Source organism: Aphis gossypii, chromosome X, assembly GCF_020184175.1.
Source record: "Aphis gossypii isolate Hap1 chromosome X, ASM2018417v2, whole genome shotgun sequence".
Taxonomy (NCBI): Eukaryota; Metazoa; Arthropoda; class Insecta; order Hemiptera; family Aphididae; genus Aphis; species Aphis gossypii.
In genome coordinates this window covers 28610966-28628500 of record NC_065533.1, presented here as the reverse complement: position 1 = coordinate 28628500, position 17535 = coordinate 28610966, and the positions used below count along the sequence as shown (strand labels likewise).

The 17535-nt window shown below is 25.1% G+C and overlaps 1 protein-coding gene across 3 annotated transcripts in view; it reads left to right on the top strand.

The window, feature by feature from the left end:
* LOC114133059 (dual specificity calcium/calmodulin-dependent 3',5'-cyclic nucleotide phosphodiesterase 1C-like) overlaps positions 1-16703 on the top strand; it is a 169319-nt gene extending 152616 nt beyond the window's left edge. For all 3 annotated transcript variants that reach the window (XM_027998679.2, XM_027998680.2, XM_027998678.2), the window contains 9 exons: positions 6308-6560; positions 7171-7287; positions 9848-9988; positions 10338-10507; positions 10782-10943; positions 11204-11406; positions 11589-11951; positions 12715-12837; positions 12983-16703. In XM_027998679.2, coding sequence (XP_027854480.2) covers positions 6308-6560; positions 7171-7287; positions 9848-9988; positions 10338-10507; positions 10782-10943; positions 11204-11406; positions 11589-11951; positions 12715-12837; positions 12983-13104 — 1654 coding nt within the window. In that variant the 3' untranslated portion in view covers positions 13105-16703. The remainder of the gene's footprint in view (positions 1-6307; positions 6561-7170; positions 7288-9847; positions 9989-10337; positions 10508-10781; positions 10944-11203; positions 11407-11588; positions 11952-12714; positions 12838-12982) is intronic.
* Positions 16704-17535: the final 832 nt, after the last annotated feature.

The window sequence follows — 17535 nt, the reverse complement described above, 5'->3', positions numbered from 1 at the left end:
ACTAATATGAAACAAACAAAATTAAATACAACGTGTCGAATAGATGTGCAGATATTTTTAAGAGGTAGGCATAAATTGTTTTTCATTCCATTCGTTGGAAAATTGCTTTTTAAGCGAACGCTATACACCCATAAAACCGTTTAGCAAAAACACAATATTACTCGCAAATACGAACTATGCAGTAAAGTGTTTTTACTCACAAAAAAAAAAAATACACATACATCACAACATGAATATAATAATATAAAATTAGATAATTTCAAATGTCTTAAAAAAACCAAAAATACCTTGAAAATTATATCGAGTCTTGAAAACGAATATGAATGAATATTGTGTTAAATTTCAAATTCGAATTAAATTATTGTTTTTATATACGAAAAACTATTCAAAGTATCGAGGCAATCTATCGACCTATATCACTAAGTATGTATATATTGTATGTTATGTTTTTTGACATTCCTATTACAACACAGTTAGTTGAATTATTTTTTTCCAAAAACATTGCACTTGAACGTATCATTGTATTTATAAAATATAACAATATAGATTAAATTTTATGTCCTCGATAAAATCGTTTTAAATAATTACAATAAGTAGAATAAATATCTTTTTTAATAGTAAAAATATGTAATTTCATTTAAATAGTTATTATATAGCTAAATATCCAACGTCGTACAAATTTTAAGTTCAAGCAGTCATAAAAGATATGACTCGGGATTTTTTTTTTTTTTTTGTTATAGGTAGAAAAATTAATGAGAAATCGTCAATCAAATTTTAAATATGAAAAAAAACTGTACTTCAAAATAATTTCTTACTTAAAATGCTCAGAAAAAAATAATCATGAAAAAAAATTGTTGATATTTTTTAACTAATAATTGATTTCAAAGCATTTATAAGCAGTGATAATGTGTAGAAAAAAAATTATAAATATCTATAAATAGCTCAAAAAAAGTCTAAATACCTATTTAAAAATGTAAACTATGTTTGGGTTAACATAAAAATTTGGTGGAAACTTAAAGTTTCTACGATATTTTTTTTAATTGAACGAAAAAAAAACAATTTTGTCAAAATCTGGTTTTGCGTGAAATTACCTTTTTTCTTTATTTTTAGGTTAGTATTTCTAGATTATTTTAAAAACACTGGGAAATTTTAATTTTTTTAAGTACATCAAACTCAAAAAAAAAAAATAATAACAATAACAAACATGCATCATTGTTAAATTGTAAAATGAATACATTTATCTCTCTGCTCTGAATCTAAAATTAACTAACTTTATTTAGTAGTATGTTAAATGTTGATTTCTATATAACTCTTAACAAAACTGAGTTGATAAAAAAAATAGCCAACTATATTAATATTAAGGTTTATTTAATTATTTATTTCAAATTAATGTAACAATTCAAAAAAAAAAAAAAAAATACTGACCTTTCAATAATCTCTCTCAATGACGAAGATTGAACGCAATACGACACAAAACATAATATTGTCTTCTATACTGTGTAAAAAATTGGTTATCATGAGTGTAGGCTGAGTGATTCTTGTCCGTCCTAAACTATTCTATATAATTTTTTTATAATTTTGTAATTACATTTTAATCAACTACCTATGATAACAATTGTATTCATGACTAATACAATAAAATTTATAAGTTACTTTAATTAAGTATGTATGTTAATATATTTCAAATTAAAAATCTAACTTTATTTTTCATTTTAATTACTTACTCAATATACGTAATTATTATCACTTCAAAATTAGGTGTGTCCTATTGATATCATATTTTTAGTTAAACTACAATGCAACGGCCTGGAGCTGTGTAATTCCAAAGAGTCCAGCTTTTAATCATTACTCGAATCGACTATTAGCTTTTGTGGGGTACCCATTTCAGCAAAATAATATTGGCCGTTTCCGCTACAGCCCTTTTCCGCCAAAAATGAAAAAGGTACAATTTCCACTTCCGTCAAAAAAAGTTTAGAAACCAATGATTTAATTTTTTTAACAATATAAGTAGTAATATATGCATATATATAACACATATACATATAATAGCAATGACATTTGTAAAAATCTAAAAGTAAAACCTACTGTAGACGCAATTATGAAAAAAAAGTCCTATAACATTGCTAGGCACACTTTTATAAAAACATTTTCTTTTAATTATGCGTTTTTTAAAAACTCTAATTAAATTGTACATAAAACTATTTGACTAAATTACCTATTATTATTATTTACTAGTATTATAAGTTATATTTTTAAGATATTTTGTAATACATTATATTTAAATTTAATGGATATGTGATTTTATAACATTTATACATGGGTCCTAAACAATAATTATTATTGTTTTAGAACCAATTGGCAATTATTGGCGGAAACAGGAATCGTAACTTTTTCTTTTTTTTCGGAAAAGGGCTATTCGTGAATTAGGGAACTGGTTTTTTGGCGAAAAAAGATAATGGCCTTATTGTGAATTCGATACTCAGATAGGCAGTAAAATCCGAATAGATGCATGCAAATCGAACACGCCACCGTGTTTAGAGACACACTGCTGTAATCATGAATTGTTAATAAATGGTAAATAATTTTTCATTATTAACATTGCTCTCAGAGTGTAATTAATTCATCAGAAATAATTTCGTAACGTTAACCGATCAGAGCGAATAGTTTAAACGTTTTCTCCACTATAGGAATGTTGTCATATCATATTATAGTTATAGCATTATAAATAACGATGTAAAGTTATTATCATCATCATCATCGTCATTTTAATCTAGTACATGACGTCAATATTTATGACTTTACGAGATTTATCTTTTGTACCTTGTTGTAACCTTTGTACATTTTATATTTTTCGTCTTAAATATTCCAAATTTATGAAATCATACTTCAAATTATGATATATTTTTTTCCATATTTTATTATACTGTCTGTATAGTTTTTAATCTGAAATAAATAACATAAACACCAATACCGTTATTTATATAATTGTCCGAGATTGAGTTCGTTTATATGATTAATAAGATTTTTTTACTAAAATATACATTAAAGAATATTTATAATTAGATTTCATAATTGCCTACCTACTAAGAAATTGTTTTTTTTTTTATATATATATATATATATAATTACTTTCAAGTCCATTTTTAGTCGACACTTACGTAGTTTACAAATATTAATATACTTATATTTTTTATAGACTTTATATATTTTCATTTAATAGATAAATTTTTTAAAAAAACAAATATGAAATAAATTATTATTATATTAAACGTCAATATTACTTCACTGATCAGAGTAAACATATTTAAAACTATTAACTATTAATAATTTATTATTTCAATTGAACCCAGGTGGAAATTGAATCATATGTTTGAATGTTTGAATAAATGAAATATGTTTACAACGAAACAAAATACACGAAAACAGATATTTCATCAAAGCAACTTTCCAATACCTACCTATTCGTTGTAACTTGTATTTTAATAATAAATTATGATTATAATATTTGAACTAAACCTCAATTTTATATTTAAAATCAATAATATTTTTATGATAAAATTTAATAAAATTAAGTCATTCTTAGTCAACATTTTCTTTTTTAAAATTAATTATGACCGCGGGCATCACATTCAAGATTATCCAATTATGAATTTTGAGTAAATTAAAATGGATCCATTAATAGGCAATGGCTTCGTAAAAGTTATTTTTATTATAAATCTATTAATTCCAAAACAAATACTTATATTTTACAAATTTGTACAATAGGTTTTTGAGTTAACATAAAACTCACATTATTATAACGTACAACTAAGAATACAACGAATGTGAACTGTTAGTTTATATTGTTAATATTCCTACCAATTCGCTTAACTATTTTTCACCGATAATTATATATTTAGTGTAATTGATAAAAAAACCAATTTGTCTTCCATAAAGTATTGTATTCTCATAAATTAACAGTATATTTAATATTATAAATGTTAGCGTTCTCAAATTTGTGACAGGAAAATTTTCCAAATTCTGCCACTCCAAAAGAACTGAAACTTAGTACGAGTACATACTCGTATGTACAACTGTACTCCGGTGTCAATTTAATATTAAAATATCACGGATTCGTAATTTATTTTTAGATTAAGACTCATATTTCTAACGCAAATATAAATACCTATTATATTATTATGAAATGAGTGTATGACAAATAATATTCAGATAGATATTAAATTTCTCTTTTCTCTCATAGTATTTCTGATTATTAATTTTCATTTTATCTTTTCGCATATTATACATACGTACCATTGTTTCGATCGAATTCGATTCAAAAATTAATCATTAATAACAAATATTATTATTATAAATACGTCGGTACTTTTCTCGGTAACTCAAAAACAAATGGTTTTTTTTTTTTAATATTTTAACACTATCAAAATGATGGCATTTTATAAAAAAAAAACCACACTTTTATTGTAATACAAAGGATACATTGTTTTTACTCGGAATCGTATAGAATACGTCTTCTAGACAAATACAATTGTTAAATTATTTGGTCAACAGTGCAAGTACCCAAATATGAGTAAGACGACATTTGGTTATACCTACCGACTAGAACTCATACTAGTTGCTAATATATAACACAGCCTACACGTAATGTCTCATCGGTTAGGTTTATAAGTGAATCGAAAAACATTTATGCAAATCGGTGTATAGTGTGTAGCACTTATCAAACTGATTCGCTTTTTTTTTTTATTTTGGGCGTGTTTTTTTATGTAATACAATATAATAAATTCTTCTCTTTGACTCGGCGGCCCGTCTCAACATGCGATGTGGCGCGCAGACAATATTACATTATATACTTAGTCACCTATACTATACACAGTAGCTATATAGGTTAGGTTATATATATACGTACATTCTTACTGACTATATGGTTTTATTTATTTGACGCGCGAGCGTCGATAACCAATAAACACGGCATGACTTCGTTAGCGAGTTTATACGCACCGAAACGTTAGAGACGAGGCTTTATTTCGCTTTACTTTTTATAAACACCGTCGTCTGCGCTTTTCTTTTCTCGCCACACGAAATCACGATACTTTTTCAGTCGACAGTGCAACGCACATTGTGTTTTTTCTCGTATTTGTCGCCACGTAGTTATGGCACGGTTCACAACGGCTGTGTTGACGTTGTGTAGTAAAAAAAAAAAAAGTCCAATTTGTTTTCCTTGTGCAACGGAGAGAGAAAATGGGAATTCCTAGTGTTTATACAGGCCTAACAATGGCGGTGTAATAATTTTCACCACCCCCGATTGGTTATATCATAAACCGTCGTTGTTAGAGCGCCGTATTATATATTGAGTGAATGTTTTTTTCTCCATAAAAAAAAAAACTCGCAGCATAAGAAGGTACGCAATTTACACCACTGGTCGACTTATTAAACCTTTTAATTCATTTTTTATTTTATTCAAAACGCCACATAAAATAACTAAATCAATTGTAATACCATATACTAAGTAAATGAATTTTATTCATGTTTTATCGTTTTTAGTTCATATTTGAATGGGCTTTAGTGTCTTCAAAACTACGATCCATCGATGAAGATTAAAAAAAACGTGTAAATATTAATAAAGTCAGTAGGTACCTACATAATACATACTTAACACATGCTGATTGTATTAATCGAGTTTTAATACTGTTGATGAAATTGTTAAAAGCTCATCATAACTAGTTGATTTCAGCTACAGTTTTATTTATTTTCCTTCCTCGCTAATAATATGATCGATATATATTTTCATACAAACAAACTTATATTTTACATAGATACGCCATATTCATTTGTTATGTTAATATTAAAACTTGTGAAATTAACTTCACAAATTAAATGTTTCAAATCAAATCATCGGAATTGTAATATTAATGAATATAATTCTTCAATACTTGACTTGTGTTTCGACTTGCATAGCGGTATCCCACAGTTTTGTACAATGCTTACAATGTAATATATTGTTGTCAATAATATTTAATAATAATTTGCTTCAACTGATGTAGATATTTAGTGCACACATAGTAATCATAGTAACAAGTCGTTTTTTAATGTATCGTTCTATATAATCACAAAAATTAATTTAACTATTGCTCGCGAAAAACGTTAGAACCGGTGGTTTCTATTTGCACGCAATTTAAATCGCAAAAATTACGGACGTTTGGTATTTTGATAAGAATATATTTTTACCATAATATGTAACAACGCAACATTTGGCTAATATGGTTTTAATTTTTACACATGCGTGCGCGCTCATATATTCTGACTACAGACGATTGGCTGCCGAAGAGGACGACGAACTTTCGGAAGTGCAACCGGACGCGGTACCACAAGAAGTTAGGGATTGGCTTGCGTCTACATTCACTAGACAGATGGCTTGCACAAGGCGCAAGGGTGAGGAAAAACCAAAATTCAAATCGGTTGCACACGCCATTCGTGCTGGAATATTTGTTGACCGTATGTATCGCCGAGTGATCAACGCTCCGATGATGACATTCCCATCAGACGTTGTCGAAGTACTAAAGGTAAACTCAAAGCCGTCATCTCCTAGTGATAAAAATAATTACCAAATAACTGTGATAATTTTATACATAAACATAAGTTTTTGACTGATTTAACAATGAATGTATTATATCATTTTTTTCTCGTACTGTCCATTGACCATGCGGTCGTTTGATATCTATTCTACCCTCACTCGTTTGTTGCGAATGATCTCTATATTCTATTTTTGTAATTATTTGAATTTGAGATTAATTTAATTTTTATCATATAAACGTGATACAAAAAAATTAACTAAAAGTCAAACAATAAAAACTGATTGCTGACCAAAAGTACTATACTTTTATTTCTTAATTTAAAAAAAAATATAGAAATGTATTTTCGACATCTCTATTTTATTGCTTAAGATACACATGTATCTTTTCATACTTATTTAAATTGTATTACAATATTATCAAACATGAAATGTAACATTATAACACTCATAATATTAATTTAATTTCAGTCCCAGTACTTATGTCGAAATCGAGATTAAATGCAAATAATATATTATTTTTTATTTAAAGAATGTTTTAATATATACTATATAATACTTATTAAACACCACGAAAATATGTTAATTAATTCATTTTTTAGGACTTAAATGATTGGTCTTTTGACGTGTATAAACTGGACAATTATGGAAATGGACAGCCAATCAAATACTTGGGATATGACTTGCTCAATCGTTACGGAATATTTCAAAAGTTTAAAGTAAGTCTATACTATTTATTACATTATAATCAAATATCATTCATATCGTAAAATTTTTTAACTGTACAATATTTCATTCCAGATACTACATTTGATATTTTTATCAACTTATAATCATAAATACAAATACAATATAATATAATAATGTTTTATTACGATTTATTATATTTGTATATCACTACTTAAATGTTTGGTGTTTTAATTTTATAAACAAGAATACAATTTGATACCTATATTATACAGAGTGTAACTCGTCTATTTAACAAATTCAAAAACTATAAAAATTAGAAATTAGATTTGGGTGGGGGGGAAGATTCAAAATATTTGCCTAATTTGTTGGTATTATAATTTCAGACATTGGATACCTTTTAATGTTGTTTACGTATTATAAGGTGTATGACCTACAATTCACACAGATTTTATTCATAAGCCCAGAACATGTGTAGTGCAATATGAATAAACCACGAACACTTGTCGAGAAAAATGCATAATCCGACCTGACCTGACCTAACCTAACCTAACTCCACTCCCCCTAACACGCCTAAAATACATTTTGGCTGCATTACTGTCTAAAATAACTGTTACCAACACATTTCAGTGTTTTTCACGTATAGATATATAATTTATTATGAGAACCTTTTTTTTTTATGTATTATACTTTGTTAGATAAAAAATACTTCACCAAATCTATATAATATTGTATAGGTGCATGACAGTACATACCAACATTGTTAATTTTATTTTCGTTTGAATATTCAATTTAAATACAAAATTAAAATCCATTAAAAATAATATTTATACTATTGAACTATTTCTTTTTTATTTCTATTATAGTTCAAATAATGATTATAAATTCAAAACTATTTTATTATGTATGTTCTACAGAATTCAATTCGAATCACAGTGATATAGCTATATATTATTATATTGGTTAAAATACAAATATTCCGTTTCATATCACATTTTGTATTATACGTACCTAATACTAAAAAATATCTAATGAGTTCCAAGCGATAAAGCTAATACTTAAAAACAATATACAAAATAAAAATGAATTATACTATTCAAATTCATTATACCATCATACGAAACATAATAAAATTTAATCATTTACATTATAAAATGTATTATATATATTAGTTTTAGATAAAACGATCATAGAATTGTACAAAACACCACATAAAATAAAATTTAAATCAACAAACATATATGCATCCACAGTTCTATATATTTTATTATTTTTTACTTTCACTTATTCTATTCGATATTCTTATACTTCATAAATTTACAATAATTGTATAACACATTTATGGTTTAAACCTTTAAACTGTAAACGATGGGAATAATTTTCATATATTTTACAATTTTTTTTTATTATTTATTTATTTTAAAATAATAAAATATGCTATTATGTTTTATAAAGAAATATATCAATTTATTATAGGTACACACATATTTTTTGTATAGTATATATTTCTCGATTATTTTTTTAGAATACTTTATTTCCAGATTTTTTTATTGAATACTTTTTAGAATTTTTTTTAAGGGTATATTTTTCAAATATTCTCTCTAAACTACCCCTATTATTATCAAAAATATTGTTCTATTCTCGAAAGTAGTATATATATGAGATTATTAAGCTAAAGAATTGGTAGGCTGATATGAAATATATTATAGTGTTAAGAAAAAGTTTAAATAGCAGCATAAATTCGATTTATCTTACTAAAAAATAAAGATTTTTATTCTTTTGATATTTTTAGAATTTATAGAAACACGACTTATAAAAACCATTGTATGATAATATAGTCCTTTTAAGTTATTAAAATTTAAAAAATTTTTTAACAATTTACATAATTTTAAATTTTGAAAAAAATTGAATTTTAAAAGGTTAAAATATATAAGAAGATATTGAGCAAAAACAAAACTGATTTTTTCAAAAACTTGGTTTGCGTAATTATTTTTGTGTTTTTGTAATTTATTTTAGTTTTTCACGGATTAGTCAAAAAATTTTACTCTTGATTGATTCTCTGAGTAATAACTAGATACAATTTTCTATAAAAAGCTTTTCTCAGAGTTAAAGATTGAGAAATTTCTGTTACTTCAAAAGTTAATGACAGGCATAAAAATAAAAATATATCATTGAAAACCAAAATATTATTCATTAATCCGCTTAAAACCTAAAATGTTTTTAATCGAATATGTTTAGAATTTAAAACTTCATATAAATTCTATACAAATTAATATAATTTTATAATTTATAACTTTTTGGTAATTAATAATTTTGGCTAACGAAGAACGAAATCTAAAATGTCAAATAATAATTAATACTATTAAAACTATCAAGATATTAACTTTTATAAAATTATCAAAAAATTACTATTGTTAAATATTTAACCATGATAATTTAATGTGTTTTTTTTTTATTAAATTAGTTGATATTTTCATCAATGTATTATAGTAGAATTCAAGTTGTTGGTATGAATTAAACGTATTAAACATTTAAACGTTAAAAATGTATTTAAATATTATATTGATATTTAACCTATGTGGTTTTCATTAGGTTCCATCGGTAGTCATGGAGAACTTTTTATGCAGAATCGAAGAAGGCTATTCAAGACATAAAAATCCGTATCATAACAATCTACATGGTGCTGATGTCGCACAAACTGTGCATTATATGCTTTGTCAAACTGGATTAATGGTAATATCATAAATGTGACAAAACATTATATTATAATATTGTCTATTAAATAAATGTAGACTTATGACTTTGTCTCCAAATTATCATGGAAGCCCACCAGAGCAAAAAATGTTTTTTTCATTATTTAATGTTTTATTTTCTTATATATTTTGAATTTTTACCTAATTTATTTTCTTAATGTACAGATTTTAACTTTAATATTTTTTTTTTTTTTTTTTTTTAATTAACCAACAATTTCGTCTACACTGATTTTTATTATTTTTTTTCACTATGTTCATTTTTAAAAATTAAAATCATTTTTGTGATAGAATTAATATATGATACTATAACACTACTATTTTTTTTTTAGAATTGGCTAAGTGATTTGGAAATATTCGCAATGCTAATTGCTGCTATTACACACGACTTCGAACACACTGGAACAACAAATAACTTCCATGTAATGTCGGGCACGGAGATTGCACTATTGTATAATGATCGCGCTGTGTTGGAAAATTATCATATCAGTTCCACGTTCAGGTTAGCTAACTATGTGTAAATAAATTTAAAACAATTAAATTAAATTAAATATGTTTTATGAAGTTTCATTATTTTATTATTTTATTTAGAATAAAATTATACATACCTACAAAAAAATAAATATTAATGTTTTCCCAGCTCTTTAAATAATAAATTATATTGTTAAAAAAATTAAAAACATATCCATATAAATAAAAAAATAAAATAAAATAATTTAGTTGAAATAATAAATTAAATAGGTAATGATAATTATATTATTTTCATGTTCTTATAGAATATTAAAAGATGACGACTGTAACATACTACAAAATCTTACCAAAGAAGAATTTCGTGAGTTCCGTACTCTAGTCATAGATATGGTATTAGCAACTGATATGAGTTTCCATTTTCAACAATTGAAAACTATGAAGACTCTTTTAGCATCACCGGAACCTACGTAAGTACTTGATATAATTTTGGCTACATTACGAATTGTGATAAATGACGTACAAATTTCATCCTGGTTTTTGAGGTTTTTCTATACGACTGTACTAATTGCATACCGATTATCTGATATCAGCTTATAATATAATTATTTAAACCAATAGTCGATTTAAGCATTACGACTATTATCTATCGAATAGTAGTTTGAAACTTATGAAATAGATATATAGTTTCCGTGTATGTAATACAATCTTTGTTATGTTAACTTTACAGAATCGACAAGTCCAAAGCAATGTCAATGGTGTTGCATTGCGCTGATATTTCACATCCTGCCAAAGAATGGAGTTTACACTATAGATGGACATGCCAATTGTTGGAGGAGTTCTTTTTACAGGGAGACATGGAGAAAAAGTTGGGACTCCCGTTCAGCCCGTTATGTGACAGAAATAATACACTGATTGCTGAGTCTCAAATCGGTTGGTGTTTTAATTCATCCAACATTATACGTAAAACGAGTTATGATAGTGATTTTAAATAAAAGTACAATAATTAATACTAAAAGTATATTCTGATAACGTTCATAACTCGTTTTCAATACAAAATTATGAAGTAGGTAACTAATATAATAAAATATACAAAAACAATTTTTACTCTCTAGGATTTATTGAGTTCATAGTTGAACCTAGTATGACCGTGTGTAGTGACATGTTGGAATTAATTTTGGGTCCAATTAATTTGGTTAATCCGCCCAGAAGCATTTCTAATTTTGTGGTTGACGACAATGATGACACAGATGACACATCAAACCAATCTGACGTAGCTATCGCATGCACAGCAATGAGCTGCAGTATCGAAGATAGAAAAGATATAAAAGACAACAAAGATATCGAAGTTAAAAATGATATTAAAGATAAGAAAGATATCAAAGGTACTAAGGAAACCAAAAACATTGAAGGTACCAAAGACAATAATGACTCGGATTCCATAAGCACCGCAACAAAACTCGAAGAAACTGACAAAGGTATGTTATCAACTTATAGCTGACACTGATTCAAGTTTAAAATGTTAAAAATAACGTCCTATAGTATATACAATATTATAAAACCTACAAAATATAATAATATAATCCTTATTCCCCTTGCCTATTAAATTATTCAACAAAACATTGAACCAACCAAATTTAATTTTAATTTAATTTAAAATGTTACAATGATTTTTGAAACGAGTGTATAATATTATGTATTATTTAATTAAATAATTAACAGTCATTTTACTTTAAAATATTGAGTAGATATATTTACTACAAAGTATTGTTAAATTGGGATAATAACAAATATCGTAGATTTTTGTTTTAGCGTATGAACAGTTCAGATTGCGTATTTTAACACTCCAGAGACTAAATCAAAAATTATTTTTTAAAAAGTACCAAAACATTTTCAATAGATTGCCTATAGATAAATACAAGAAAATTATTTTTCGCTTCACTATAAAGTATAAACCCAACACTAATTACAGATAAATTTCTTCAGAAAATTATATATTTTTTAAACTAAATTTTGTTAAAAAAATATTTTTGCATTCAATGAATAAAATCTATTTTTGATAAATGACATATTAAGAATACATACATTAATTATACATATTTAAATTTATATTTATTTATTTATAAGCACAATATTTAGAATTCCCAAATATTATATGTATAGTAACATATAGATATCTATAAAAAGAAACTATTTTAGCTATACTCTACAGTGATAAACGTAAACGTTTTGTTTTTTTAGAATCAAAACAGGAAACTAACGCTGAAAATCCCCAAACTAGCAATAAGTTATACAAAATAAAAAAACCATGGAACGATTGTTTGGCCATAAACAAAATGAAGTGGAAGGTACAAGCAGCTAGAGGTAATTTGTTGTTTTATGTATATATTTAATTGTAACATTGTTGTTTATATATATATTACATAATATATGTTATATGCCGTTTAAAAATAAACCATAATATACCATCTTTTGTATTATAATAATGGTAAAATATAAAAATTTACAGAAGCAAAACTCAGAGAATCAAAGACAAAGTATACAATGCGCGACATCAACGTGCCGCTTGTTGGTGAAATTATACAAGATGATAACAAATCATCATCAACAGATGTGGAGAAAACAGAATAAATGACCATACTGCAGTTCGATTTTTATCCATATTGACCTGTTATTAGATTCTAAATTTATAATTTGGAAATATTAGCGTTATATTGTAAATATTTATTAAAGGTACTCTTCATAAATTTTAAATAGTTTAAAATTAGTTATTTTAAAAAATAGGCTCACTTTTAAATAGTTACATCAGAAACTAAATAATACCTGTATATATATATGTGTGTGCGTGTGTGTGAGTATGTGTCTTGGGGAGGTGTTTCTGTGTATTTATAAATTTATCTATATGCGTATATAGATATTTTTATACATACAATGTATTATATTTATACATATGTGTGTATATATTATACCTGAACAATTGTTTTCACTGAAAGGACGTCTTAAACTATACCTGCGATATGCATTTTATTGAATTATTACCCAATTAAATTGATAATGTTCCCACTTTTAATTTTTCAATCACAGATGTCGATTTTCTTTAAATCTATTTACATCTTTAGAAATCGTAAAATTCTACTAAGAAAATAACAATTATTTTAATACTCATCAATAAAGTATTTATTATCTATTTATCGATGATGATCAAAAATATTTCTGACAAAGCTTAATTTGGTATTAAAAATAATTTATATTTTCAATTAATTTATTTAACTTTTAAACTTATAACTTGACTAGGAATGAAAAAATGATATATTATATTGTACAAAATGTGTATCGACTATTGAAAAAATGTTATTGATATTAGTTCAATTTAAGTCGTTTAAAACAATGAGCGAGCTTAAATTTCTATATTTTATTTCTTGTTGGTTTAAGTTAATTCATGAATATTACATACTTAACATCTAAAATTGTACTGATAACGAATTCGTCATGCGTAGCACATTATTGTTAAAAATAAACTGAGATCTATCAAAACATTATTCAGTATTCTACTGTGCTCAATTAAATATTGAAACACTATACAAATTGTGTTTGCACATCAAAGTATAAAATAAAATCCAAGGTTAGTGTATGCTAATTTCAATTATAACGGTTAAATTATTATTTATCTCTATCATAAATTCATAACGTTTATTGTAGACATTTTCGTTTTTTGGGTCGTAGTCATGCGATTGGCACATATCGTTGAATAATAAATTAATTCGCCAATATTTTGTTTAACTACTAATCGAAGCATCAGCTCCGTTTCAACTAAATTAGCTATCATAAACTTTTAAATTATAAATTGGTATAAACGAAATGCAAGTTGTTTGCTACAAAAAAAAAAAAAAAAATTAAATCAAAAACTTAAAAAAATGTATCAAATGAACAATTATTATTACAAATTTGTTTATTCAATGAAAACTGATTAATTAAGTTTAGTAGGTACTTCTATTTTCTATGGTACATATTAAATGTTACCTACAACTTATAAATCATATTATATCTAATGTAGGTATTTGCAGATTATAAAATGTGAATATAATATAAGTACTGCGGTACCAGATAGGACTCAGTGACGAGCAAAGAGGGCATTTTTAATAAAAACATCTATAATAAAAATATATGCAGAATTTTTCTTCCCGAAGTAGAGCCTATATACCTATAGATCTACCACTCACTTAATTAAAAATATAATTCTTATGGTTGGATACATTTAAAATATAAATACATAACATCAAGCTACGAGTTTCATCAAACCATTATGACATACGTTCTCGGATAAAAAAAACAATTATATCGTAAAACACTAAGTTGATTTACTTGAAACATTGTCGATTAGTATATTATTTTATACTATAATATATTATAACTTGAAATAGTTTTGATTTTCAAGTCGGGGTACTCAGCTGGGGAAGTTTTAGACGAATAAGATGCAAGTCAAAAGTGGTTTGTTATCATTTAAATATATCTAAAATTATCACCAAATATATTCAAATATTGGTAAACTAATCTAATCATTTTTATTGAACATGTTTATTTGAGTTGCCTATAATAAAAATGTATTTTCTTTTTTTTTTTTTGAGTATGGGGGGTTTTAACTGATTGTGCCAGATTTAAATAATTGAGTTTTGTGGTATTATTTTTTTTTTTTTAATAATCCAAATAAGAAAACATAATATAATACAATGAAAAAAAAAATATTAATAGTTGTTTTATTTAGTAGGTATAGTATGAGAATTATATATAAACTTTAAGTGTTTATTTTACTATTTATTATTATATTAGACCCTAATGATGATCCATTTGTTCCTTTGCTTGTGATACACCAGAAAACACTTCATGTTTTTGTTGGTGTCTTTTAAAATAACGCCAGTTAAAAAAAAAAATAAATAAAAATAATTCACTAATTTTATTTGATTTGATTATCTAATACATAAGTTTAAATTATGTGTTTTTTCAATTTTAAAATATCAAAACTGATTGGATTAATAATACGCTTATTAATCATGGGTGTAAGCACCTTTCATTGTTTATAGTGATACAGTGGCGCACAAATTATATTTTTAGGTGTCTAATATTCTGACATATATTTAAAAAATGGGTAGCTGGTTGATATTTATTTTAATGAACAGTGTGGGATATAAAGAGATAAAGAGTAAAAGATAATAACATGAAGATGTAAATAATTAATAAATTAATTGGATTAAATATGTTCGGTATACTAGTTGCGCTTTAATTTGAGGCAAGTTTCGGAAGGATGTGTGCGTTACAAATGTTGAATAAAGATTTAATCGAATAAGAACAATATTAACTTTATATTGATGTTTTTTTCCAATTATCTTGATGTTCTCAAATATAATAAGTATAGGACCTTTTTGTTTAATATAATATTAATTGTTTAATGTATTATGTTAAAAATATTAAAATAAATATTTTAAGTACATAAGACGGGAAATACTGAGTAGTAACACATAAAACATACATTTCTTTTTATACTATAATAATATATGTAACGCGCGTTTAAAACAATGATCTTAGATCCGACCAAAAATAACTATTCACCCGTCCATTAATATTGATTATTGTACAAGCAAACACCATTTATATTGTAATTAATTATTAATGATCAAAATATTTAATATCTATATTATGAATTTCAATATAATAAAAAAAAACTGTGCCAAATTTGAATAACATTCGGTTTTACACATTAATATCTAATACATAATAAATTAGAAAAAAAGTGGTTCAGAAATTAGATACCGTTGTAAAACTCTTGTACCATACGCATATTATGGTGTTTGAATAATAATATAGTTATTGCTAATAATTACAATAAAAGAATATTACTGATTATTTTTCTCGATTAGTTAAATATTCCCGTTAACCTCCTACTTAACTACAGTCTAATGGTATGTAATACAGAAATACTGTTTATTTAAATAATATTACCTACTGTCTTTTGAATTAAAAAAAAATACAATATCTATTGAAAAGAAAATTAATGCCACAACTTATTACAATTAGGTATCTACCTACCTACTATTATATTTTTATTAAATCCGATTAACAGAAGTTTAAAATATATATTTTTTTCCTATACAATTTTTCTTATTGATCACATCCAAATATTCTGTTGACATAGTTCTGGACCATTCTGTACCTATAGGTACATACAAATAAAACAAGGTCGTATGTAATATTATACAACCTATTTATCGTTTTTAGGTGTTTTAGATTTTTGTTGTTAATTATTAAATGTTGATTTATACTTTTAAGACTATCTGTATGTTTTTATTTGTACATAATTTTCAAATAATACTTCTAATTTATATATTATATAATATTTTAATAAATATAAAAATATTTAAGTACTATATATTATTGAATGTAATCAATTGTTATTAAAAAACATTGATAGTAAACACATATGTATTTATAATAATATGATTATGACTATATGATTACAATTTGAATTGTTAGTAATATGTTTTTATTATTAATGTTTCAATAACGATTTGATTTACCTAACGATTTTTATCGGCGATTGATTATTACAACACATGATATGATATGTTCACTGATATTTTTACATTCATATCTACAGGGTGTTTAAACAAACATAAAACTAAGAACCATTTTTCGTAAGAATTTGAAAAATGAACAAGACTTATCGCGACATTTAGCATCATTTATTTTGTTATGAATATAATATCTTTGATGAATTCGTATTTTTAGCTTTTCTTTTAAGATTTTAATATATTCATACCTATTATACAAAATCGAATTAATGTGATTTTTTTCCCTCAATATTTATACGATCGTCTAAAAATGTCGACATAATTTATGTGTTATACGTTATTACGATAGGTACCTATATTCGTCAGTGTATCGATACTTATCAATAGACCGTTTTAATAATAAACCATCAACTATATTAATATTAACAATTATAATTAGATACCTACATATTATAAATACGTAGGTAATTACAGTTATGGTTATCATAATATTATAATT